Raw genomic sequence first — 24,316 nt, 5'->3', positions numbered from 1 at the left:
TATATATATATATATATATATATATATATATATATATATATATATATATATATATATATATATATATATATATATTTTTTGTGTGTGTGTGTGGGGGGGGGGGTACGGTAACGCCTATGATTTTTTTGTATGATTCATAATAACGGATCGAGCTGATTGGGTGTGCGCCGTGTCAATGCCGATGCGTTAATTGAAATATAATCATCTTAATGGGTCACTTAATAATTGAGGGGATTACTGGTATGTGTTGCGTAATTCTTATATTTGCATTATCTATTTACTGTAACACTGTAGTAAATCATTGAGGTGTAAATTTTCCTTTGGCGATACTGGAAACACTAGTCGAGGCGATCAGAGAATGTGATGAGAATGTGAGAATGTGATGAAATACATCACAACGATGACACCTCCTCAGCGGCTCTCTGGCCTGTGTCGGAAGTGTGTCCTCCACCTTACACAGCCTCTCTAGTGTCCTAATAATTACGCATCGTAGGCCTTAAAGCCCCAAATACACTGCCGAATTTTGCTTCACGAATGTGCGCGAATATGCAAGTCATCCTGTGTCGTGGACAAGTTCGGCATCTTTCTTGCCTGTTCTTGGCCATTCGGGGACATGTCTGCGTCCACTGCGCGACTTTTGACAGTTGGTCACGACCGCCACGAAAGTTTGTACAGACACAGTAAAATGAACTTCCATCTCTTCATTTTTCGCCATTAATGTGTTAAATGCTAACCTATATATATATATATATATATATATATATATATATATATATATATATATATATAATTTGTGGATCGCATGTAAATGCATCCCCAGATGAGTCATTATTGTGCAATTGTGGCGGGACGCTGGGCCCAGCGGCACCGAGGCACGGCGATGTTGACCCGTGTCGTGAAGTGAGTTGGGTAACGCGTTGAGGACCCTGAGTGTTGACCCAAACACTCGACTCGACAAGATCCTGCTGACGTCACTCTCTCTCTCTCTCCCCCTCCAGAATGATAAGCTTCTTAGTCTTCCAGCCCTTCCGTGGGCCCCTTTTATCCCGAGGCTTGGAAGAACTACAATCAGACATCGCTCAGCACTTTCCCTGCCAGCACGCACGCACACCGTCCTCCTGCTGCGACCCACCACCGCCACCACCACCAAGGATTTCAGAGTGACTCCCTGACCACCGCCATGCCCGCCTCAGCCATCGCCAGGTGCACACACTTGATTTATGGCCAGTGTCTTCAAGCCGCTGTGTCGAGGAGGGGCATCGGGGGGTGACCCTGTGATTTAGGAATGAAAGTTCATGTAATTAAGTCACCGTAAAAGCAGCCGCTTCACATCTGCGAGTTCATGTTTGATTTTTTTCAAACGCAGTGATACGTTTCAGAAATTCATGTTCGGGACAAAACATTCGGGAAAGAAATCAGAAAACTGAATTATGTATTCTATTTCATATGCGTGGGAAGACGGTATATAGGTGAGGAGGAGAAAAAGAAAAACAACGTAAAAACATCGATTCTATATTTCCTCTGAGCGCGGAAAAAAAGGGACTCACGCCGAGGCATTGTCTGCGTGACCTGCTGGAAACGCGCAAGGGAGCCGCCGGAGTGTTGGCGCGTCTAGAACCCTTCCTTCCGTCGGCCTTATCAGCTCCGTAACGTAGCCCCAGTAAATAAATAACAATTCTCATCAGTGTTTCGGCATCATAACGTAGTGCTGTCGAATGCAATTATGTAAGGCGTACAATGTTCACAAAGGATAATGCTTAGAGAAAGGAGTTACGCGTAGGTTGTAAGAGGGAAAAATGGCCGTTGGTGGCATCCTCTTATAGTAACAACCAACACGTTCTTTAGTTCGAGCTTCAAACACATGAGGCCCACGTGACCGACCACCCTCGCTGCTTGTCGCCGTCACCCGCCCACGCCGCCCGCCCACGCCCAGAGGGGGAGCGTGCGGGTGACAGGGAGGCGGCGGGGCGGGGCGCGCACAAAGGCTCTGTTCCAAGGTGTCCCGCCGCGCCACGCGTCCGCCTTGTCTTTAGTGTCTGGTGGTGGCAGCTGCGGTAACTTCTACAGGCGAGAGAGAGAGAGAGAGAGAGAGAGAGAGAGAGAGTTAAAATGTTAATGGCGAATTCTAGGGTGTTCAAAGTGACGATTTCAATATCTTCCTTTTTTTTTTTTTTAAATATTTCGATTTGTAAACCAATTTTCTTAGGCTAACAACCAACGTTCTCCCTTGTCGCCGTTGAAAGCAGTTTCTTCCCTGCAACAAAACGATCAAGACCCACAGTTAGTCAAGCTTATAGCAATGCAGGTCATATTGTTGTCAAATAGTCATATGGGTCACACTTCACGAATAGACAACTGAACACACCAGACGGCGACATAGGCATGCACATAACTCCTATAATAAAAGTCACTGCACAATAAGTTCGTCCAGAAGCCCTACACCCTCCCTGGCCCATAGTAACATTGACTTCTAATTCCAACCTCCTGTCATCCAACCAATCAGCTCCCGTTGCTATGGAAGAAGGGGCGGGGCTACTGGACCGACTTTTAGTGTAGGACGACTGTCATATTATGCTGTTTGGAGTCTTTCAAACGGATAGCTGCAGGAAGAGTTACAGTAAAGGTTTAAAGGGTAACTCCAAGAAATGCCGCCTCCAGTATATCGATTTGACGACTTTACGAACCAACTGCGCCTCGGGTATATAAGGGAACGCAGGGTCGCTCGCCTCCTCAGTCCTATCCTTGCTTGACCTTTGCTCACTGCCACCTCACGTCCTTCCTTACAAGTGAGTGTTATAGGGAGGAAACAAACAAAAACACAAAAAACAACAACCCTTACATATATACGAACAGGATGCAAAATAACGTCTGTGCCAAAGAATACGCGACATTTTTTTCCCCAAGTGACTCATCGCATATATAGTTAATCATTTTTCACTCTTAATTTGTTTGCTATGTGTTTTTTTGGCGACTCGCACATGAAACTTTACTTTTTGGGTGTGTTTTGAATGTTTAGAGAGAGAGAGAGAGAGAGAGAGAGAGGGGTGACATATATTATCTCCTACAGGTGGATCATGCCGGGCCTTTTCACTCTGTCACTCTTCACGGTCACCGCCGCCGTCTCCGCCTTGAAGTGAGCACCCACACGCAGTATTTCACGTAATAGCTGTGCAGTACCCTGACCCTCACACAAGCCCAGCTCCTCACCCCACCTGCCATAATTTACCCCTCCTAGCTATATTACTAGCACCTTTAGGATATCTTCACCCTCGTAAATAAACTGCCAAAGTAATTTTTCGGGGATTTCCAAGGCTCATATTCTCAAACATTTCGGAACACACACACACACACACACACACACACACACACATCTGGTAAGGCTTTCGTAGAGGTTGTGTTAGTATTTCCACGGGTAGTTTTATGAGCCTAGTGATGGTATGACAAGGCTCCTGCACTATGGACGTCAAGGGCACTCACAAGAACCCAACTAATCTGTCAAAAGGCAATTCAAACAGTTTTGTTACATAAGGATAACATTTCTATTTTATTTTTCTTACAATGCTTGAAGGGCACTGAGAGGTAGCAGGTACAATAGTTTACTGGTTCAACAAAAATAGTGTCCTGGTCCAGCAGACACTCACACAGTATCAGAGTCAGTCACAAACATCCGGGTCGGTGTTCTCATACGCCTCCGCTTCTCACACCAATTATTTCCAAAGGCTGAAAAGAAGATGAAGCGAAGTCTAATGAGCAATTTCTTACTTTCATTGCACAGAAGAATGATCAATCCACCATAAGAGTCATAAAACTACCCCTGAAAATGCCTACAACCCTTACGAAAGCCTTGTCAAATGTGTGTGCTCAGGCGCCGAAGCATTTGAAAATATGACCCCCGGACCCCGGCATGGTGACACGAACTGCACAGCCACATTGCAGCATACTACAGCACACTACCTATTATATACATCCTATTTATCAGTGCCTTACATGCCTAAATCACGGTTCACAAGTAGTAGTAGTAGTAGTAGTAGTAGTAGCTAGGCACCATAATTTACAGAAACAACAGAAACAGTGATACTTTCGTGATTTTGACATTTATTGATTGGTTGCAAAAGTAAACAGCAAAAAGAGAAGGGAAGAACATGCCTTTGATAGTGCCAGTATTAGTATCATTAGTATTAGAATTAGGAGCACATAGTAGTAGTAGGAGAAGAAACAACACATGACTTAAACTAACTCTACTCAAACATAACGCATCCCAACATGAGCATACAGTCTTCACAAGTTCGCATGCTAGTCGTCCGTCATCTCCCCCTGTCTCCCGAACCCAATGTAAGCTGAGTCTCCCCGCAGGCCCGACGCGCTGCAGTGTGGGGCTTGTGACCCCAGCCGCTGCCCTGCCATCGGGGAGTGCCACCGCGGCATAACCTGGGACGTGTGTAACTGTTGCGAGGTGTGCGCCAAGGTGAGTGAGATAGATAATAGATAGGAAGATATGAATAGTTAGATAGATAGATAAATAGATAGGAAGATAGATAGATAGATAGATAGAGATAGATAGAGTTAGATAGATGTGTAGAGATAGATGGTTGGAGAGAAAGATAGATAGATAGATATAGATAGATAGGTAGGCAGACAGACAGATAGATAGATAGATAGATAGATAGATAGATAGATAAATAGATAGATATATAGAGATAGATAGGGACAGATAGATGTGTAGAGATAGATGGTTGGAGAGAAAGATAGATAGATAGATATAGATAGATAGGTAGGCAGACAGATAGAAAGATAGATAGATAGATAGATAGATAGATAAATAGATAGATATATAGAGATAGATAGGGACAGATAGATGTGTAGAGATAGATGGTTGGAGAGAAAGATAGATAGATAGATATAGATAGATAGGTAGGCAGACAGACAGATAGATAGATAGATAGATAGGTAAATAGATAGATAGATAGAGATAGATAGGGATAGATAGATGTGTAGAGATAGATGGTTGGAGAGAAAGATAGATAGATAGATATAGATAGATAGGTAGGCAGACAAATAGATAGATAGATAGATAGATAGATAGACAGATAAATAGATAGATAGATAGAAAGAAAGAAAGATAGATAGATAGATAGATAGATAGAGAAAGGGGTGTTGGGGGCTGTTTATCTAATAGTTTTACAAAATATTTTAGAGCATAATAATCCTCTGACACATACTACTGATATTGATTGATGTGTGTGTGTGTGTGCGTGTGTGTGTGTACGCGGGCGAGTGTGCATTCTCACCTATTTGTATCTCTAAAGAACCGAGTCTAGCACGTAATTTCACATAGCCTACCATTCCACCACCCTTAATCACAGGACTCCCTTACTTAACATGCGTATACTCCGTGCAGGGGGCGAACGAGGAGTGCGGAGGCCCCTGGGAAGCGTATGGCAAGTGCGGCTTCGGGCTGACCTGTCTGAGAGATGCCCGCGAGTGCCCTTACCTCTTCAACCCTCGAGGCAGCGCATCAGACACTGGCTCCAACATCTGCGACGAGTATCTCTTTAATGGTGAGCCCGTGTGTGTGTGTGTGTGTGTGTGTGTGTTATTTCAGAGTGGTTATCTCGAGTTGTTAGGGTATGTTTATGAGTGCATTCATAGATACGTTTATCAAAGCATCACACACACACACACACACACACACACACACACACACACACACACACACACACACACACACACACTTTGTATATACTCAATCTGCCTCTTCTGATCCATATTTTGACTTCATTTATCTACTCATTCATCACCTTACCTTTCTTTACGCTTTCCCTTATTACCTTAACAACCGATACCTCTATTTAAATTCACTAAGCAAAACAAGCCTTCCTCCCCATTCCCTGTTTCCATATGCTTTCGCTTGTCTTCCTCCTCCTCTTCCAATAAATAAATAAATATCTAGGCTTTATTATTATCCATATCCAGGTCAGTTATCTCCTCCTCCTCCTCCTCCTCATAAGTACCTGTATTGTATCACTGGCTAGTCCTCACGTACGCTAAAAGTCTCTCACCTAACTTATCAAATTCAATTAACGTGGAAAGATGACCAGCACGAACACATGACAGACAAATTTAGTGTTTTTGATACGTAGAAATAGGACACAACCATCAGGAAAATCTTATATATTGTGAAATGTTGATAGTAAGTGCTGCCATGTCTTCTGTCGAGGCTTTTATATTATGATCTGTACATTTTATCATCATAACCTGTAGATTCAAGACTTTTTTAATATTTTTCCCCTTGGTTTTCTGTATATCCAAAATCTCTCCAATCATATAGTTTGCCTTTCCTTGCTTCGATTATCTGACTGTTACCTGGTGTTTTTACTCAAGCCTCTGCAATCACATAGTTGACCTTTTGTTACTTCGATTATCTGACTGTTACCTGGTTTTCTTTTTACTCAAACCTCTGCAATCACATAGTTGACCTTTTGTTACTTCGATTATCTGACTGTTACTTGGTTTTCTTTTTACTCAAACCTCTGCAATCACATAGTTGACCTTTTGTTACTTCGATTATCTGACTGTTACCTGTTTTTTTTTTTACTCAAACCTCTGCAATCACATAGTTGACCTTTTGTTATCTACGATTGTCTGAATGTAACCTGGTGTTCTTTTTACCCAAACCTCTGCAATCACATAGTTGACCTTTTGTAACTTCGATTGTCTGACTGTTACCTGGTTTTCTTTTTATTCAAGCCTCTGCAATCACATAGCTGACCTTTTGTTACTACGATTGTCTGACTGTTACCTGGTTTTCTTTTTACTCAAACCTCTGCAATCACGTAGTTGACCTTTTGTTATCTACGATTGTCTGAATGTAACCTGGTGTTCTTTTTACCCAAACCTCTGCAATCACATAGTTGACCTTTTGTTACTTTGATTGTCTGACTGTTTCCTGGTTTTCTTTTTACTCAAACCTCTGCAATCACATAGTTGACCTTTTGTTACTCCGATTGTCTGACTGTTTCCTGGTTTATTTTTTACTCAAACCTCTGCAATCACATAGCTGACCTTTTGTTACTTCAATTGTCTGACTGTTTCCTGGTTTATTTTTTACTCAAACCTCTGCAATCACATAGCTGACCTTTTGTTACTACGATTGTCTGACTGTTACCTGGTTTTCTTTCTACCCAAACCTCTGCAATCACATAGTTGACCTTTTGTTACTCCGATTGCCTGACTGTTACCTGGTTTTCTTTTTACTCAAGCCTCTGCAATCACATAGTTGACCTTCTGTTACTTCGATAATCTGACTGCTATCTGGTTTTCTTTCTTCCCTAAACTTTACAATCATATAGTTACAACTGCCCTTTCGTGAATCTGATTGTCTAGTGACTCTAGTCGTTAGAACCTTTACTGAGGCAAGATAGATTATACTACGTAACATTAGACAGAGAGATCTAGAGAGCATTTGGAAAGGCTTTTATCCTGCAGTTGACTGATAATGACGATGTTGATGATGACAACTTCTAGAGAATAGGCCAACCACTTAAGTAAATGACGCACTAACATACCTTGCATTCACCTTCCAGCCATCGGGAGGTGCGTGCAGAGCGAGCGCATGGTGGACGAGCGCATGATGGACTCCGCCTTCAAGGGGAACCTGGTGAAGAAGGTGCTGGAGGAGGACCATCGGCAGGAGGTGGTGGGTCAGGAGCACGACCTGACCGAATCGTTAGTAGGGAAGAGACTGATGCTGAAGGGCGTCCTGAGAGGCGTGGAGTACTAAAGGAAGCCTCTGTATAGCAAGCTGTCTCCTCCGGGATTTCCCTCTTCCATCACCCTTTCCGTACCCCACACAAACCGTTTTTTTCCTGTTCCCCTTCTGTACTGCCTAGCGTATCCTCTCAAGGTATTTATCAGTTACCAGGTCATTGGAAAGTGTTTCAGTATTCTCGTTTCAAATTAGTTAAAAGTTGACGAGCTAAATGCCTCTTAATTCTGGCTACTCCTAATGTACGCTGTTGGTAGGAACATGCGATTACCGTGGCTTTTTTGTTTCATCTTTGTTTATTGCCCTTGAGCTGTAATTCCTTTGCCGTATAAAATGAAGAAATGTGCTGTTGAAGAGATGGCAAGGTTATCAGCAAAGGCTAAAAGAGTTAATGGATGTAGAGGAGCCCTGTCATGGTCGAGCAGTGCATATGGCGGTGTGCTTCAGTCACTCCCTGGCGTAAGTGCAGGGAGGCCACTTCATGCAGTCAATTAACCAGTGATAAGCTGATTGATGGGTGACGGGGTACGTATACATCATTATGGCCTTGACACAAACCTCTCATGATACTGACAGTTGTGGGTTTATGCTCTCCCTTACAAGGCTCATCCTACGGCACCTCATCCAGTGGTCATTTATTTATATGCTGGGTTTCACGACTCAATAAATAGTTCTATGGCCCAGTGACTATAGTTCAAGGATTCTACAGTGTTCTTCTCTAGACTCCTTGGACTAGCTCGACCTGTACTTAATAAAACTCAGAGCTTGGTTCAATATTTAATCACCGTGTGAGATGATGACAGTTGAAACATTGGCTAGAATTTTGAGGTTGATTTTTACATTTTAACGATCGACAGACCAATTAAACTACCCAACACTAATTAATATCATGTTTGAATGTTGTGGATGATGATACTAAGCAATGTTATTAAGACGATGATGTAAACGAAGTGGATAATAAACTCGCCTGATAACTTATTGGCATTTGCATTATTGGCTGTTTTTGGGCGGGGTCACAGCTAGAGTGCACAGAGGAGGCGAGAGGTGGAGATGGATTATAAGGTTGTTTTGGCTCATTTCTAAAGTTCTGAGAGAAATATTTGTATGTCATGAGTAACGGATTCTTATATTATATCAGGTGCATTCTTTTTCATTTCCGTAGTCCTTTGTTTCTGTAGATTATAACACCGTATTTTCGTGTTGGGCTGCTTTGGGCTATATTTGGCTTACAACTCCGCGTCCGCGGGCAAATGAAAACCTTGACAACCCTTGAGCTTTACTTCAGTTACCTACGAACACCAGGAGGGGGAGGATTTCACTTCCTTTCTCCACAGTATTAAGTCATTCTACGTCCTTTTGGTAAATTATTCGTCTTTCTGCAACAACCAGGTGAGTCACGGACATCCAATTGTACGTTACCTTTACCGTGATATGAGTGGCAAAGCTGAAATACTGTGTTAATGATAATGAAAGAGGTGGACCTTCGAGAACAGCTGATCTGAGAGTACGAAGGTGTAGAAATGGCTTGCTGGGGGCAGCGCGGCAGGCAGGCGAGGCGGTAGGTAATATTTAATAAATGGGCCCCAGCCTCCCTGATTCGCATGCTGGAGGTAACGGTAGCTGTAGTTGTTGCCACCTGGCCCGCCCCTTGTCTCCACGCAAGGGTGGGGGGGTCAGGCCTCGGCGTCCCCCCCGGCCCCGGCAGCGGCAGTACTTATCTCACCCGTGTGTTGTGTGTGTGCCAGGCGGCGGGCGGCCACGCTGAGCTACAGGCAGACTCGCTGAACACGTCCATCATGCTCCGGTCATCGTCGAGGCTGTGCTCCCTGGCCAGGCTGGCGGGCAGGCAGCCTGCCGCGGCCTACTCCGCCCCGGCCATCCCGCAGCCCATCACCGCCCCCGACGTGCCCTACACCGGGGTGAGTGTGTCCGAGACTTTATACAAAAACCCAGCTGATCTGTAAAGGGCTGTTTGAAGTAATGCCACGTCGTGCCTCCGGGAGGTTGTCACTGCAACTGAATGGTCAGCATAACAGCTTCACACACTACTTGTGGGGAGGAGGAGCAGATATTCTAGCTCAAGACTAGATAGATCTCTAGAACCCTGGGAAAGGAGTGATGAGGCCAGCTATTATCTGGTGTGCGTTTATACCGTCTTGATAGTATACAAACTAATGAAATAGGTAAGTAGGTAGATATATAGAGAAAGTAAATGATATACAAACTAGGGCAAACTAGATATAATACGGAAATTATACCATTTTTGTATTGCCGTTCACTGTTGCTATAAGTTGTCATTGCACCGTGATCAAGTAAGGCGGAGCTGGGCATGGACAGCTGTCTTAGTTTGGGTGCCATGATTGACGGCCGATTGACAAGGTCAGGGTTGGCAGTGTTGCCAGGCACATTGTCCGGGCCAGCGCGTGGACAGGTGGAGGGGAAAGTCCTGAGAAACGAAGAACCCTTGCCTCAGTGAAACTGTTTAATGACTATGTTTGATGAAGTACGCTGAGTGTCAATTTAAAAGATAAACGTGTGAAACAAATGGTGTAGGCAGGGGTGTGTGTGGGGGGAGGGGGGGTAGACGTGACCTTGAGCCAGCGGTGCGGCTGAGCCTTAGCTGTGCCACTGGGTGCGTTGCTGGTTTGACTTTTTTCATGGTTGTTTTAGTAAATGTATAGCATACATTTATAAAACTTTATAGTCCTGTATGATGAGTGCCTGTGTGTGTGTGTGTGTGTGTGTGTGTGTGTGTGGTGGGGTGGCATAGCAGTTAAAAATTTGTCTCGGAGTATCAATCAAATTTTAAGAGTAGGCTTTCGATAAGACTCCTTTATCTCGTCAAAGTCAGTTTTCACGTAAGATACTCTTACCCCTTATCATGCGTTTTCCTGTAGCATGTGTCGTGGGATGACAGCATCTGTGGCCGGGTGGATGGCCGGGGAGAGTAGCTATATAGCATGCATGCATTATCTCAGTAGTGTTCGCAGTATATGGCCGTAATATCTGGACAGATAGTTATGCAGTCATGAATGCATGCCTACCCCCAGTAAAGTATTTATCACACCAAAGCATCATAGTTGATTCCCTATTTAAATGGGTGAGTAGAACGTTGGTGAGGCAGAAGCTCGGTGGGGATTAATCATTCGTTACCCCCGCTGTGTAGTAGGGATGTGGGAACCGCGAATACTTTCTGCAAACCGAGTAAATCGGGTTTGATTACTCTTCAAAACCAAGTAAACCGTGTACTAAATGATAACTTTGCTCATGCGACATCTAGGCTAGGGGGGGGAGGTCAGAGGGTTGAAAGAGATGAAAATTGATCATTTTCGTCTGAGGACAAATGACTTTAGTAAGATAATGTCTAACATTCCATGTGAAATTCAAACTATATTAATTTTCCTTTTTATTTTCAAAGAGCTACGTACAGTACTTAACTCAATCATTTATGCTCGAAATAAATCACAAGGCTAGGACTACAGATTATAAGACATCTGTCGATACATGTGGCAGCTAATCAAAACACAATCGTATTTCACGCCACCAGTGTTGCGTGTATACACACATATATATATATATATATATATATATATATATATATATATATATATATATATATATATATATATATATATATATATATATTTAACTGCAGTTATAAGTTTCATTTCCCAGGCTGATGATCTATAATGTGACTTGCCAAGTTCATCATCCTTGCTTTATTAGTCCATCATCGATCGATCGATTAATTAAATCTCCCATATTTTGGGGTGATTAAAACGATCAAGTAACTGAATTGCAAGAACCGAGTAAATTGAGTCGTACTCACTCAAATCCAAGTACCGAGTAAACCGAGTAGTACTCGGACCAAAACTCGCATCCCTACTCTGTAGTGGTTGAGGCGCCGCACGTGCTTGGGTGACGTGTTGCCAAGGCGTTTCTGCTGCTTGGGGTTTTTGTATGATTATTTTTATCGTACTTTTAAACCTAATATTCACTCTCCTTCCCTCTCGATTTCTAATAGAAGCACGACACCCGCAGCCTGCAGGAGGTGGCTGCTGTTGCCGAGGGGCGTGAAAGGGGGGGGGGGGGGCTCTGAAGGGACAAGACTGGCGGGTTAGTGTTACCAGTATACAGTACAGGTGTCTCGCTTCCCTTCGCCTATATGGCGCCGGTGGACACTTATCAGAGTCACGGACCGTCACCGTGCTTCAGTAAGGTGCATGGCTAAGAATCAGCGTTTCCATGGTGCAGTGGTCAGCGTGCCTAACCGCGTATTTGCGGGCTTGAAGAATTCTAATCTCTGTTGTTCCTTTCGCGATGGTCGATAAATGCGTAATACCTGGAGAAGGTAAACTGTGGTAACCCGGATGGTGCACTGGCCCTGTCCACCTTCTCAAGGGCCAAAGGCACAGAGATAGCACCGCGGCACGCGCGGCAAACAGCGTATGCTCCCAGTCTTACAAAGACCTCTTTTTGGACACTCCTTTGACCTCTATTCAGGAGCAGTGAGTAGCGGGCTTTTTTTTATATATATTTCTTTACGCCCTTGAACTGTCTCCTTAGTTGTAAAAAAAAAAAAAAAAAAGAATCCGTAGGGGCGGGTTCGAATCCCGACCCAGACAACGCTTATACCCAACTGTATGTCCGGCCTTTCAGGCTTTTCGATAAATGGGTGCTTTGGGAAGGAAAACTACTGTAGCCCGAAAGTAACACTTGCCCAATGTGGCGGAGATGAGCGTTAAGGCCACGTGCAGCCAAGGAGTACGTCATTAACTTTATCGCCTCACGTCACGCAGAGGTTCAACGTGGAGGAGCGGCTGGCAGGAAAAGAACCTACTTACTGAGGCTGCTCCAGCCAGTGCTGGGGAGGTCGAGGGGTTAGTTTCCTTCATGGGGTGAGGCGGGAAGGTGGGAAGTCCTCCCTTATTAAATCGTTATATTCATTTGGACAACTGTAACCACACCTGCCTCCTGCACTAACTTGCCTGTTGTTAGCAGTGTTAAGATTTTAATGAAATAATGTAAATCGTTTGGTTTTAATACACTTTAATTTGAGTTAAAAATTATTATAATGGTAGGGTGATTTTTCTTTTACTAACAAGTTCATATAGTTCTTATTTCATTGAACTGGCTATAAAGCTACTTAATATAGGAAGATATTCATAGGGATGTTGTACATCAATAATTTTTTCCATGAAACTGCTTGTCTTCAGTACCTCTGTAATGATTTGGCTGACACACATATATTACATTCAGTAAGTTACCTTTAGGCTACTTGGGTTTCCCAGAGAGATTACTCTTTGTAGTTTTCATAAATATATACCTATAAAGCAGATGCCTTTATATTTTCTTTTATTTTTACTTCTAGGGGCAGTATTTTTAAAATCACAAATGATCTTCAATATCATCCTTTTGCCTTGTGAACACTACACACTTTAAAATGGATGGCTCATCTACTTCTCTTTTCTTGGTGTTGGATGTTACATGCTGATAAAAAAAAAATCTTGAATTGTAAAAAAAAAAAAAAAAAAAAAAAAAAAAAAGTAATGACTTGGTGGCTCCCAGTACAGGTGGTCCTTGATATTATCTAGGTGGTTCTCATTAGTATCTCATTAGTATTTTGTTTTGCTGATAAAATCACCATTTAGTATTGTCCTTTTTGATTTACCCTGATTCACTTAATAGCCTAGTGTCATCAGCAAAATGATGGTTAAGTAATAAGACAGACAGGGAGGACACTAGGAAGAGTATGAAATGTTACCAGAAAACAATTTGGGTTTATAAAAGGAAAATTATGTGCAACCAATCTCCAGTTTTATTATGACAGTGGCAGAAATAGTGCAAGAAAGATGTATGAGTAGACAGAATATTCTTGACTTCAAAAAGTTTTAGACAGAGCCTCAAGAAAAGTTTATATGGGAACTTGAATGCAATGGAGAATCTATGGGAACCTGCTACAATGGATGCAAGACTTTCTAAGGGAAAGGAAAAATAGAGCCAAAACAAGATGAAGTTATTGGTCCTGGAAAGAGGTAATACTAAGTCGCTTTGCAGAGTGATGGCACCAATTATATTTCCGCTACATGTCAACGACATACTAGTGACAGTGATTTACTACATGAAAATATTTGCTGAAGATGCTTAAATACAGAGAACTAAAAACGAGAAATCCTTTAAGGTATCACAAAAGTAAGTAACAGAACTATATTAATGGAGGTGAATGGCAGATGGAATTCAGTGCAGAAAACTCATGTAATATAATTTGGAAAAGGTAAAAGGCTTGCCTGGAATTATAGACTAGGCAGCAATAGTTTACAGGTATCTGACAAGGAGAAAGATTTAGGAGTAATGATCAGTAATAGACTATATTACCAGAAGACCATGTAAATGAAAAAGCAAGGAACAACATGTATACCTGTTAGCAAATAAGAGTAGCTTTAACATACATCAATGAGGAAACAGTAAAGAAGATCACATCATTAAGACCATCAGTCAAATATGCAGCAGCAGTACAGTATGGAATTTGCTCTTGAAAACTATGTTGAGAAGAATGAGAAGATGGGTGCTGTTGAGTGAAAAGATTAACATTAATGAATACATATATAGATTACTTAGACTGTCATCTTTAACAGAGAGGTCATCAAGAAATTATATAAAAATAGATTAAAGAAAGTTGTGAGAAAATAGCTTTCTAGAGAGGGCAATAGATCAATTATTGAATATATTACAAGAATAAATCATGTTTTATCCTAACTGTCATATGCACCAGAGGCAGGGATGCTGTATAAGAGGTGTGTGTGGTGTGCCAGGATGGGATGGAGAAAGCGATGAAAGCATATATATATGAGAGATTTGATATGAGTGTAATGGCAAAATTTGGATTGTTAAGTGGTTGAACTGAAGTGTGTGCTCCGAGATGGTTTGGACACATGACAAGAATGAGGATTATCTTTTGACGAGAGTACTACATTAGGGCAGGATGGAGAGAGGGGGTGTCAAGGGGGGAGGGGGGCCACCAGTGAAATGGATCAGTAGAGTGGATGAGTGTTGGTCAGTCTATTACATTCATTGAATCTTTAAAACAAAATAAAAGTTTCATCTCTGACTTAACTATTATAGCACATAGTCACCTAATGCTGAGATAATGTTTAGTACTCCAGTCATGGTCTTTGCTGGCTAATGCTGGGATATTATTTACCACTTCAATCATACTCTTTGTTACCTAAAGCTGGGATATTATTTACCACTCCATTCATGATCTTTGTTACCTAATGCTGGGATATTACTTACCACTTCAGTCATGGTCTTTGCTGGCTAATGCTGGGATATTATTTACCACTTCAGTTATGGTCTTTGTTACCCAATGCTGAGATATTATTTAACACTTCCATCATGGCCTTATTAATATTATAATACCTAAGTGACATGTTTCATCACCACCAGATCTTCATCAACAATGAGTTCCACAAGTCCGAGAGTGGCAAGCAGTTCCCGACAGTCAATCCTGCCACCGGTGAGGTGATCACCATGGTGGAGGAAGGGGACAAGGTGAGTCAGCTACAGCCCTTGTGTGTGCTCCTTGGAAAGTACTCTGTTGTAATATGATGATCAGATCACTTGTCAAATTGAAGCATGAAAACGACTAACCTATTATTTGAATGGACTTTTTTAGATTAATTGGTGGGTCTAGGCTAGTTCACCTGGTGGGGTTTATTTGATTGGGTTGCATTACTTTATTAGATTGGAGTTCTTACTTTAAGTGGTGCTAGTTACTATGGAAAATGGAAGACAGTAGTTACTTTATTCTTAGTAACTGCAATGCATTATAGACTTTCTACTCTAGATACCTCAACATTGTAGCATGCATTCATCATGAGGTACTTCATAAATCTGTCTACATTTAATCTAGGCACATAATCTTTTTGATTAGCCAACATAATATGTGTCCTAGGCTGATGTAGACAAGGCAGTGAAGGCAGCCCGTGCGGCCTTCGAGCTGAACTCTGAGTGGCGGCAGATGGATGCCTCCGAGCGGGGCCGACTGCTCTTCAGGCTGGCGGACCTCATCGAGCGGGACAAGGTGTACCTGGCGGTGAGTTGGTGTTCAGCATTGTGGTGATGTCAAGTGAGGCAAGGTGGAGCAATAAAAGACAAGGCAAAATGAGGTTCTTATTATGCAGGAGATTGTAAAATCATGCAAGATGGAAGAGAAGGGAGATACAGTTTTACAATAACAGTAGCATTGGTCATAGGGGTATATAAGGTTGCCATGCAGGAGAGGTTAAAATTATACAAGATGAGAGAAAAAGAAAAGTAGTTTGTTGTTATCAATCAGGCTGTCATGTAAGAAATGGTAAAATAATGCAAAATAAAGGAATAGGGAGGTATAGCTTATTGATAATAGCGATATTGATCAATAGAGTAAGACTCATGCAGGAGATGGCAAAATCTTGCAAGATAAAAGAGAAGGGAGGGGTGACAGTAACATGAGTCCATACATCTTGCACTTTAGAGCCTGGAGACCCTGGACAATGGGAAGCCTTACTCCAACTCATACGCTGTGGATCTAGAAATGGTTATTAAGAACTTGCGTTACTTTGCCGGCTGGGCAGACAAGCTTCATGGCCAGACGATCCCCACTGATGGGCCTTACTTTGCCTACACGCGCCATGAGCCCATAGGTGTGTGTGGACAGATCATCCCCTGGAACTTTCCTCTGCTCATGCAGGCCTGGAAGTTTGGGCCGGCCCTTGCCACAGGTTTGACATTCTCATTTTTTTCTCTCTTTTTTTTTTTTTGGAATGAAAAGGTAGGGAATGGAAAGTACTCACTTCCACCTTTATTGTTGAGCCAGTGTGGCTGAAATGCTTCTTAGGTTGTGAGGAAATTAGAATCTTTTGTTTGAAAATTCATTGAACTTATCTTTCAGTGATTTTTCCTAAGCCAAGGTCTTGTGTTTGTGCAGGCAACACTGTGGTGATGAAGCTGGCAGAGCAGACTCCCCTCACCGGCCTCTATGTAGCCAAGCTGGTGGCTGAGGCGGGCTTCCCTGCTGGTGTGGTGAACGTCATTCCCGGGTACGGCCACACTGCTGGCGCTGCCATTTCCTCACACATGGACGTGGACAAAGTGGCCTTCACTGGCTCCACTGAGGTGAGCTTCAGCAATGTCTACTCTGTAGGGCACTAGGGCACCTTGACGTACATCAGCTTGCAAGTTTGGTAGAGATACACAGCGTAATGTAGTTTATCATGAACTTTTTGTATTGCACAGATATAATAATTTTATGGTGATGAAATCCTTAACTGTTAATATCTTTTCCTGTACCATTTTCTGGTAGGAAGAATATGCTTATTGTTGATGAATGGCACTGCTACATCTCACACCTGTTCTGCTCCAGATTGGCCACTTGGTGCAGCAGGCAGCGGGCGCCAGCAACCTGAAGCGTGTCACCCTGGAGCTTGGTGGCAAGAGTCCCAACATTGTCTTTAAGGATGCTGACATGGACTATGCCATTGAACAGTCCCACTTTGGCCTCTTCTTCAACCAGGTTGGTTCTGAATGCTGCTTGCAGTTTGGCAGTCTGGTTCAGGGAGATCAATATGGTTACTTACCACCAGTTAGTTGGTTGCATAAATCATAATTTTGATGCCTCACTCAAGACTGTATTATTGCACAAAGGCTGCAGTATTAACAGAATTGGAAGATAGTTAAGGGATTTTCAGATGACTTGATACTGGCGTAAAAGTATTTTATCTTGAACCAGGCATAGCTTATTTTAACCAACATTCCCTATTTGTTGCTACTCAGGGCCAGTGCTGCTGTGCTGGCACCAGGATCTTTGTGGAGGATTCCGTGTATGATGAGTTTGTGGAGCGTAGTGTTGAGCGGGCCAAGGCGCGCACAGTGGGGGATCCCTTCGACCTGAACAACGAGCAGGGGCCTCAGGTGGGTGGGAAGGAAGAGTTTGTGCCTAACAAGGTTATGTAAGCAGTTGGATTGATTCTTTTAAGCATTATCTTATAGAGATCTTAAAAAAAATATTTATTTTTAGGTGGATGAGATGCAGATGAACAAGATCCTGGAACTTATTGAATCTGGCAAAAAGGAAGGAGCCAAGATGTGTGTGGGAGGAAGCCGCAAGGGAGACAAAGGGTATTTCATTGAGCCAACTGTGTTTGCTGATGTGAAAGACCACATGCGGATTGCTGAGGAGGAGGTAAGATGCTGAAGTATTTGCTTCAAAAAAAGTTCCTTTCCTTCCATTTTTCACTTCACATTTGTCATTTGGCTTCCCTGAATTCTTATTGCATAAACTCCAAGGGTTTGTCAGTGTTCCTGGTGAACTAATTGTCTTTTTAATACCCACAGCAATATTTACTTGTTCCCAAAGTACAAGAATAACTAATTACTAACTACTGTTTCTGTCACTGGCTTCTAATTACTGTTGCTGCTGAATTTGTTGTTTAATTTTTGCAGATCTTTGGCCCAGTTCAGCAGATCATGCGATTCAAGGACATAGGTGAAGTTATCCAGCGAGCCAATGCCACCAAATATGGACTGGCAGCATCCGTCTTCACGAGGGACCTGGACAAGGCCAACCTCTTTTCTCAGGGGCTGCGGGCTGGAACTGTCTGGCAAGTGATTTCATTGTATCATTGATGAAGAACGAATTGTCTCCTTTTGTTTTCTCATTATTAAGACTTGCAATATCCCTATATGCACTGTCACTGTTTTATGTACTATTTATTCCTATACTTATGTGAAACTTTGTAAAAAGACAGCTATTGAGTGACAGCACTTGCTTATCCCAGATGTCTGTGTATGTATTCATAGTAGCAGTCATAATTGAATTTTGTCAACCAGTATTACAGAATTTTATCTTTTTCAGGGTCAACTGCTATGACGTCCTGAATGCTCAGACGCCTTTCGGAGGATATAAGTACTCTGGTCAGGGAAGGGAGAACTCTGAGTATGCTTTGAGGAACTACTATGAGGTGAAGGCTGTTATCACCAAGCTCCCTATTAAAAATGCATAAGGTAAGCTGTTTTGTCAACTGTTCAGTGGCCTCAGCTGGGAGGTGGTGTGTAGGTAATATGCAGACAGCACTTGTGAATGGAGTTAAAGGAAGAAGGGACATCAAACAAAGAACAAATAAGGAAACTTTATTTGGTAATTTGTTGTTTTCCAACAATTGTGTGCATATGTATATCTGTGTGCCAATAGTCCAGCATTGCCCTTGATGAGGTCAGCTTGATTTGTACAGAATGGGGTAATAATCTATGGCATGTTTATTTGATTTTGGGGGATTTTTATTTTGTAATATCTGCAATAAAATTATTTCACTCCTATCAGGGGTCAGTCAACCAACTGCATATGAGCAGGTATGGTAATCTTGTATTTACAAACAACAAAGTAAAATAAAATAATTTACTTGAATTGTTCAGCAGTTAAGCCATTAATGACATACTCAGTGGTTTCTTGACTTGGCCAATAAGTCATCCAAGATTTTTACTTTACACTGAAATTGCATTGCATCATAGTGTGAGTTTGGAATTTTTGGTATTAGTTAAATTCACAAAATTTCCATTAATAATATCACAATTTTTAAATTGATGAAGCATCATCTCAAGTAACATATTAATGCATAACTGCTTACTTCACACCACCTTAAAATCAAGAAACTGCTATAAAAGAAATTTTGTAACTAATTGGAGCTAATCGAGGGGCCGGGGCGAGTAGAGAAATCAAAGAATGCCATTTAGCTTGCAGCGAACATACTGGCACTCGGGTGACTCTCTCAGTATGGCACATGCTCAACTACACACACACACACACAGGCACGAACACAATACCATCTTTGGTACTACAACACTGAGTCACACTCTGTTGCCATGGGGACCTGGTGGAGCACTAGGCTGCTGAAAGTGGTATGGAGGCACATGACTTAGTGTGTGAGCAGTGGGGCGACTGGACCAAACATAGGCATCCAATATAGTCTGGTGGATGGATGGAGAGGTGTGGATGGAATGAAAGGTTGTGGCTGTTGTTTGTTGGATTTCTTGTTTGTGTAAGATGTAGGAGGTGATGAGTGCCTGGAGATGATTAACAAGAATGCCCATCAATGAGTAATTCTCAGGAACATCAACTACTACTTGATAGGCTATGGATGTATAGTATGCATATAACACCTTAACATGACCTTATAACCCACAACAGCTGCAGCACACACACAGGAAAGCTTTATTTATATGTAGACTAGTTAGGGGAGAAAGGGTGGTGGTTATCCATCAGGAGCCAAGTCTTGTGCCGGGGCTTAGTAGATGGATACTGAACTACAATGTTCCTCCCTTCAGCCGTCTAACACAAGCCTTTACTCAACTTTGCAGCACAGCCGCAAATTCAACCCATTCCTTTTTTAAGCTTTTTTTCATATACATCCTACTCATACATACATTTAAACTATTATTTCATTTCTTTGTCTATTCTACAATAACCTAGAAACACACATTTGTCACCTAGCTATGACTTCATCGGCCTGACTGTCTAAAACTTGAGGCATTCCCTGAAAGGTGGTAATGCACCCTCCCCATGTTTTTATTTTTCTTTTATTATTGGACTATGATTTTTTCTGTCAGTGCTTAGTGCTTGGTTGCAGACTGACAATGTAAGAGAGGGAGTTATGTATTGTTGCTCCATCCCTCCAGTGGGGATGGATTTGATGCATTACCAGTTGTTTTGTAGGGGATGCTTCACACTTTTCTGCTAGACACTATACAAACCTAACCAGATGCAAGGCTTTCTATTCATGCCTACCTGTGATTATGCACCAGTGAATAGTTTAAATATATATCATTGGTTGTAATAACTCTGGTGACAATCTAGGTTTGCAATGGGTTCCCTCTCCATTTCAGGATTTCACAAAAAAATATACTGTATGGAGTAAAACAGCATGGCCTTCAACTAAAACAGGCCTCTTGAATGGTGTGACTGGAACTTTTAACTATCTTTATAGTACAAAAATAACATCAGGTCTCAATGATTCTCAGGCACTGAAAAAACGGGAGGAGATGGCTATGGAGCACCAGCTAGGAATGAATGGTTGAGTGTGCTGCGTGTGTGAATGAAACAACATAGTAATTAGGGACATGGATGAGAAGGGAGCTATGCAGTAGGGTTCATCAAACAGACACCTAGGCATTGTGAGAAATCAATGTACTGATGTATTGTCTGCAACAAAGTGTTAGGTATGTTATGGCAGGGGGTGTTGAGACCTCTTTGGCAGGAAGTGTTTAAGTCTTCATTGTACATGGCAAAGGCATCTCGGGTCTTCTGCCCCAAAGGAATTGAAAGGTGTAGGGGTGATCTAGGTCATTCATGGCAGAGGTAGGGTGTGCAGGGCTTTATGGTGTGTCTTTGCATGGATGATGCATACAGTCCCCTTGTAATTTAGGCCAATTATGGCATGCACTATACACAAGATTGGTTATACTGCACCATTGTATCAAGAATGTCTTTTTACCAATAAATAGTGTAGGGGCATTGTGTAGGATGCTAGCATTACAATAGCCTAAGACATAGATGCAAGAGCAGCCGAGAGCTGCACCTTCCGACTACTCTCTTCTGCAATTTTCTGGCGCCCCTCGGTCACCTGGAGGGCACGCATGAGCTGAGCATTCTCCAAGTAGAGCTCCTTTACTAAGGAGTCGCTGCGACTGGCCTTGCTTAGCTGAGGAAGGAAAAGAAGGTGTCATTTATTTGTATAGTTTAGCAACATTCTAAATTTAGACATCTGCCCCAATAAGCCTTGAGACAAAAGCTGGAAGGTTTAATGTTCTGTTGTTGGCTTGACAAAATGGCTGCCTTAAAATAACATAGGCAGTTAAGTGTTAGCATGTTACACAGCATTTGTGATTTTATAAAGTGCTAGGAGCACAGTGAGAATACAAGGCTACACACCTTGTCAGAATAACTGTATGAATACAGCATGTTGCATTAAATGATGGTCATATTAGACTATTGATATGTGCTATTACATTTTTCTTCATAATGGATGAGAACATACTAATTACAGTATCACCAAGTCACCTATCAACACTGGTTATCAATCAAGGGGGGCATACACCAGGGAATGCATCACCTCACCCACCCCATAACACTACATCTGGGGGTTCCTCTTGGCAAGTCTCTGTGCGGGCTCCCTTCCTATCACAAGTACCTCGTGGCAGGATCTATCGATTTGCTCAGCCATGGACAATGGGCATTCATTATGTCTCCTACACTCATAGTTGTCTCTTACAGAAACAACCTGGTGAACAGGGTCAGCTTCTAAGTAGTGTGCCACATGCCTGCATAGCCAGAGTTGTGGTTGATAGAATACATAGGTATTAAGCCCAGAATCAATCTCATGGAGTAAATGCTGGTTTGACACAGTCTTTCAAACATGTTCCCATGATTTTGCGTGAGCACTCATTACCAATGTTATCAATCCGCCTCTTCAAGGCCATGACAGGGGGTACAAGGGACTTGAAGATCTGGATCTTTGTCCCTCTACACTGATATTAGCAATGCCATACCCTTGGTGCTGAGCTAGTCCATAACACCATGGGCCAAACCAATCCGCCGTAAGACTGTCTGCAGTGACTCCGCAAGGATTACTGCATCACTGACTAAAACAAAGTCAGTGACCTTAGTATTGCCTACAGATGCTCAACAATAACTCTGGTCTACAACTCTGCCTAGTACCCGGTCCATACAAGCATTGAAAAGTGATAAGACAAGGAAACAGGCCTGCCTTGTTCCTGGTTTCATAGGAAAGAAGCTGGACCCCTGTCCCAGAATGCAGGCCAGTTAGTAAACTAACGATCCTTGCAATCCCATAGAGCTGCAGGAGATCCTATAGTGCCTTGCAATGCAATGAATCAAATTCCTTCTTGAGATCAGCATAGGCTGGAAGTATCCCGTTGAAACTCGTGTCGGCACTCCACCAGTATGTGAAGCGCTAGGATACAATCTGTTGCAGACTTACCAGGCGTGGACCCAGACAGCTCTGGTCTCTCCAGCTTCAGCAGCTGGCTGTGAATCTGCATCAGCAATAGATAGGCAAGCACCTTGGGCACACTGAGCAGCATAATACCATGGTAGTTGTTGCAGTCCTAGTAGTTCCCTTTCCCTTTCTGGACAGGAATTCTATCCAGTCGAGAGGAATGGTACTGATTACCATATACCCATATGGCAGTCAAGACTGCATGCAACCCATGGATCATGGCTTTACCTCCAGCTCTGAACAGCACTGTACAGATGTTACAGATACCAGGTGCCTTTCCAGCCCTCAACTTTGCCGCAGCCTCTCTGACCTTGTCAAGAGAGGATGGGCTTTCATTGATGAATGGATTAGCATCAGCCACCTGCAACAGTAACTGAAACCCTTTCTGCTTTTTCCCCCAAAATTATGTGCCACTGTATTCATTGCACTAAATAATGCAACCCCTCACCTGGTCCTTGTATTTGGCAATGTGCTGGCCAAGCATCTGCTGTGTAGCTGCCATCATGCTCTCCAAGTTCTGTACCTCAGCTGCATGTTGCTCCCGGGTCACTGTAATACACAATACGTTAAAATTTGTTTGCACCACTACTGTGACACTAACCAATGCAAGGAACTTGTGTCCCCACATAATTAGTACACTGAAGTGACTCCACTAAAGTTTTTAGTGAACAGAGATGATGTGTGTGTGTGTATTTACTTAGTTGTAGTAAACAGGATTTGAGATAAGCTCATGTTGGCACATGTTGTAGTCTCCATATTTGCTTTTGTCCAACTTTGCTTTGAATTTATGAATGTTCTTAGCTCTATATTATCTCCTGCATAATATCCACAGCTTTATTATAGGAACTTGGTAAGTTTGAAACACGATGATCTCTCTAAATCTAAAGTTTGTCTGATAGAATTTTTTTTCTCAGGAAATGAGCCCATCTATCTATCTATTTACATAGCTTACATATCACACGTGTCTGTGTAGTGTAGGGCAGTGTGTGGCATGGTCCTGTTCACACAACCTGATGCTCATAAACCAAAGATCTTCATCTACAAATTTATCCCTTCATCCACAGAGGCCAAAGGAAATGAGTCTCCCTCTTCCTCACCAGTAAGGATATGGTGGGCGTGGGTGTGGTGGTGCCGTAGTGCTGCCTCCAAAAACCTGAGACGATCCTGGCACTGCCTCAGCTGGGCACGAAGGCACACCCTGATGGTCTCCTCCCCCAGGGTGCCAAACTCCTGGTTGGAATGAGGAGAGAAGAGGGAGGGGCATAAGGTTAAGGATAAAGGGGAATAAAGAAGAATGATAAAGGGGAAGAGATAAATTAGACAATATATTTTCTTCCGGAGGGGAAATTAAATACATGGGCACTTAACTGCAAATTGTGTTAATTTTCATGTTTTTTCATCTTTTATGCAGGTGATGGAATTCAGCTTCTTTGTTTGTACTATGAATTCATGATATATTTTCTATTAAATCAAACAATATTCAGAAGTAATTCTGCCATAT

At 42.4% G+C, this 24,316-nt stretch overlaps 3 protein-coding genes across 14 annotated transcripts in view; 2 read left to right on the top strand and 1 right to left on the bottom strand.

Annotated features, from left to right (window-relative positions):
- Positions 1 to 1,044: 1,044 nt before the first annotated feature.
- On the top strand, positions 1,045 to 8,743 carry LOC127005616 (serine protease HTRA3-like). 2 transcript variants are annotated; one of them, XM_050874589.1, is made up of 5 exons: positions 1,045 to 1,203; positions 3,068 to 3,133; positions 4,354 to 4,465; positions 5,399 to 5,558; positions 7,584 to 8,743. In XM_050874589.1, the coding sequence occupies exons 1-5, from the start codon at positions 1,181 to 1,183 to the stop codon at positions 7,778 to 7,780; spliced, it is 558 nt and encodes a 185-aa protein (XP_050730546.1). In that variant the 5' UTR covers positions 1,045 to 1,180; the 3' UTR covers positions 7,781 to 8,743. The 2 variants fall into 2 exon arrangements, with proteins under 2 accessions (XP_050730546.1, XP_050730547.1); XM_050874590.1 differs by lacking the exon at positions 1,045 to 1,203 and adding an exon at positions 2,703 to 2,786.
- A 268-nt stretch (positions 8,744 to 9,011) lies between these two features.
- On the top strand, positions 9,012 to 24,305 carry LOC127005612 (aldehyde dehydrogenase, mitochondrial-like). The gene is made up of 12 exons (XM_050874578.1): positions 9,012 to 9,154; positions 9,511 to 9,684; positions 15,212 to 15,316; positions 15,720 to 15,860; positions 16,281 to 16,527; positions 16,734 to 16,921; positions 17,169 to 17,318; positions 17,579 to 17,716; positions 17,823 to 17,987; positions 18,248 to 18,405; positions 18,660 to 18,808; positions 23,880 to 24,305. The coding sequence occupies exons 2-11, from the start codon at positions 9,562 to 9,564 to the stop codon at positions 18,805 to 18,807; spliced, it is 1,563 nt and encodes a 520-aa protein (XP_050730535.1). The 5' UTR covers positions 9,012 to 9,154; positions 9,511 to 9,561; the 3' UTR covers position 18,808; positions 23,880 to 24,305.
- Positions 18,922 to 24,316, bottom strand: part of LOC127005609 (ninein-like protein) — a 175,462-nt gene continuing 170,067 nt past the window's right edge. For all 11 annotated transcript variants that reach the window (XM_050874568.1, XM_050874571.1, XM_050874569.1 and 8 more), the window contains 3 exons: positions 23,913 to 24,045; positions 23,264 to 23,364; positions 18,922 to 21,498 (listed from right to left, as the gene is read on the bottom strand). In XM_050874568.1, coding sequence (XP_050730525.1) covers positions 21,340 to 21,498; positions 23,264 to 23,364; positions 23,913 to 24,045 — 393 coding nt within the window. In that variant the 3' untranslated portion in view covers positions 18,922 to 21,339. The remainder of the gene's footprint in view (positions 21,499 to 23,263; positions 23,365 to 23,912; positions 24,046 to 24,316) is intronic.

Source organism: Eriocheir sinensis, chromosome 30, assembly GCF_024679095.1.
Source record: "Eriocheir sinensis breed Jianghai 21 chromosome 30, ASM2467909v1, whole genome shotgun sequence".
Lineage (NCBI taxonomy): Eukaryota > Metazoa > Arthropoda > Malacostraca > Decapoda > Varunidae > Eriocheir > Eriocheir sinensis.
This window is presented reverse-complemented; position numbering and strand designations above follow the sequence as displayed.

Coding starts and splice junctions, on each gene's coding strand:
- LOC127005616 (XM_050874589.1), top strand. CDS start 1,181: ATGCCCGCCTCAGCCATCGCCAG. Junction 1,204..3,067: donor CCCGCCTCAGCCATCGCCAG/GTGCACACACTT, acceptor TATCTCCTACAG/GTGGATCATGCCGGGCCTTT. Junction 5,559..7,583: donor CGACGAGTATCTCTTTAATG/GTGAGCCCGTGT, acceptor TTCACCTTCCAG/CCATCGGGAGGTGCGTGCAG.
- LOC127005612 (XM_050874578.1), top strand. CDS start 9,562: ATGCTCCGGTCATCGTCGAGGCTGTGCTCCCTGGCCAGGCTGGCGGGC. Junction 9,685..15,211: donor CCGACGTGCCCTACACCGGG/GTGAGTGTGTCC, acceptor CATCACCACCAG/ATCTTCATCAACAATGAGTT. Junction 16,528..16,733: donor TGGGCCGGCCCTTGCCACAG/GTTTGACATTCT, acceptor GTGTTTGTGCAG/GCAACACTGTGGTGATGAAG.